This window comes from Cebus imitator, unplaced genomic scaffold (assembly GCF_001604975.1).
Source record: "Cebus imitator isolate Cc_AM_T3 unplaced genomic scaffold, Cebus_imitator-1.0 Scaffold85, whole genome shotgun sequence".
In the NCBI taxonomy this organism is placed as follows: Eukaryota; Metazoa; Chordata; class Mammalia; order Primates; family Cebidae; genus Cebus; species Cebus imitator.
In genome coordinates, this window is record NW_016107400.1 from 4,204,664 (window position 1) to 4,205,941 (window position 1,278).

Sequence of the window (1,278 nt, forward strand, 5' to 3'; positions counted from 1 at the left end):
AAAAAAAAAAAAAAAAAAAATAGGGGGTAGGAGTTATGCTAGTGATCAAGAGTCGCTTGCTGGCTTCTTATCCTGTGCAAGTGAGAGTGTAGACTCAAGTGTATCCCCAGAGGTGGGCTGTAGTTAAGCCCTACTGTTGCCTGGGAGTGTCAGAGGATCCATGGATTGGGGTTAGAGGATCAGAAGAAGCCAAATGACAGGAATCAATTTTACCATGAACTTCCCCTGTTTGTATCTATACACAAAGCCCGCCCAGAGGATTGTGAGTAGGTAATGCCTCTACACTGAAGAATGAAAGAAACGATCCCTTGTCATCTCATCTTAATGAGAACACAGAAGGCAAGAGGCTGATTTTGACTGCTTTATTTATAAGTCCAATTAGTGATTCGACACAATCCTTTTCTTGCACAGGTAGCAGATGAAGCCTAGAGTTGCCACCACACCTGCTAAGGTGGCCACAGCAGCCACAGCTTTGGAAGCAACATCCCCAGCAGTCTTGTGCCCTTTGGTGTCCGTAACATCTACAAAGGAAGCAGACATCTGAGTCTTAAGATCAGCATTTTTAAACAAGGGTAAGTTGAAGCCTTACATAAGGCTCCCCAGAGAAGGGGATAAAACGAAGCTTATTTGGGAAGTTTGCAACATTGAATAAACTTACCCTGTGAGCCTGCCTCCTCCCTTGTTTCACTCCTGCTCTTCTCCCCACGGCTCCCACTTGCTTTTAGCAGCCTCAGATCAGATGGGCTGACACCTGGGAAGAACCCAAGAGTCTCAGACTGTTTAATACAACATTTCATGCTAGTCGATGTGATTAGCTGTCCCCTGAGGGTGTGATCCCGCAGGTTCATTAAGACTTTCTCAGGTAAAGACATGGGATAACAGGAACATAAACTAATACAGACAAGTTTGGCCATAGCCTGTTAAGATGCACATGCTCTGACCTAATCCTAGTAGAAACATATCCTGAATTTCTTGTATAGTAGTCAAAGATTTAAGAGGAATCTTTTCCTTCCACCCCCACCCAGCTGTGGTGGCTCATGCCTGTGATTCCAGCACTTTGGGAGGCCGAGGTGGGTAGATCACCTGAGGTCAGGAGTTTGAGGCACACCTCGCCAATATGGTGAAACCTCATCTCTACTAAATATACAAAGACTAGCTGAGCATGGTGGTGCATGCCTGTAATCCCAGCTACTCAGGAGGCTGAGGCAGGAGAATTGCTTGAACTCAGGAGGTGAAGGTTACAGTGAGTCAAGATTGTGCCATTGAACTCTAGCCTGG

At 45.8% G+C, this 1,278-nt stretch overlaps 1 protein-coding gene across 2 annotated transcripts in view; it reads right to left on the reverse strand.

Moving 5' to 3' along the window:
* Positions 1–350: 350 nt before the first annotated feature.
* ZP2 (zona pellucida glycoprotein 2) overlaps positions 351–1,278 on the reverse strand; it is a 15,920-nt gene continuing 14,992 nt past the window's right edge. The window contains exons 18-19 of one of the 2 annotated variants that reach the window (XM_017534348.2): positions 659–751; positions 351–521 (exon numbers count right to left, since the gene is read on the reverse strand). In XM_017534348.2, coding sequence (XP_017389837.1) covers positions 379–521; positions 659–751 — 236 coding nt within the window. In that variant the 3' untranslated portion in view covers positions 351–378. The remainder of the gene's footprint in view (positions 522–658; positions 752–1,278) is intronic. The other variant, XM_017534349.2, reaches the window with a different exon arrangement.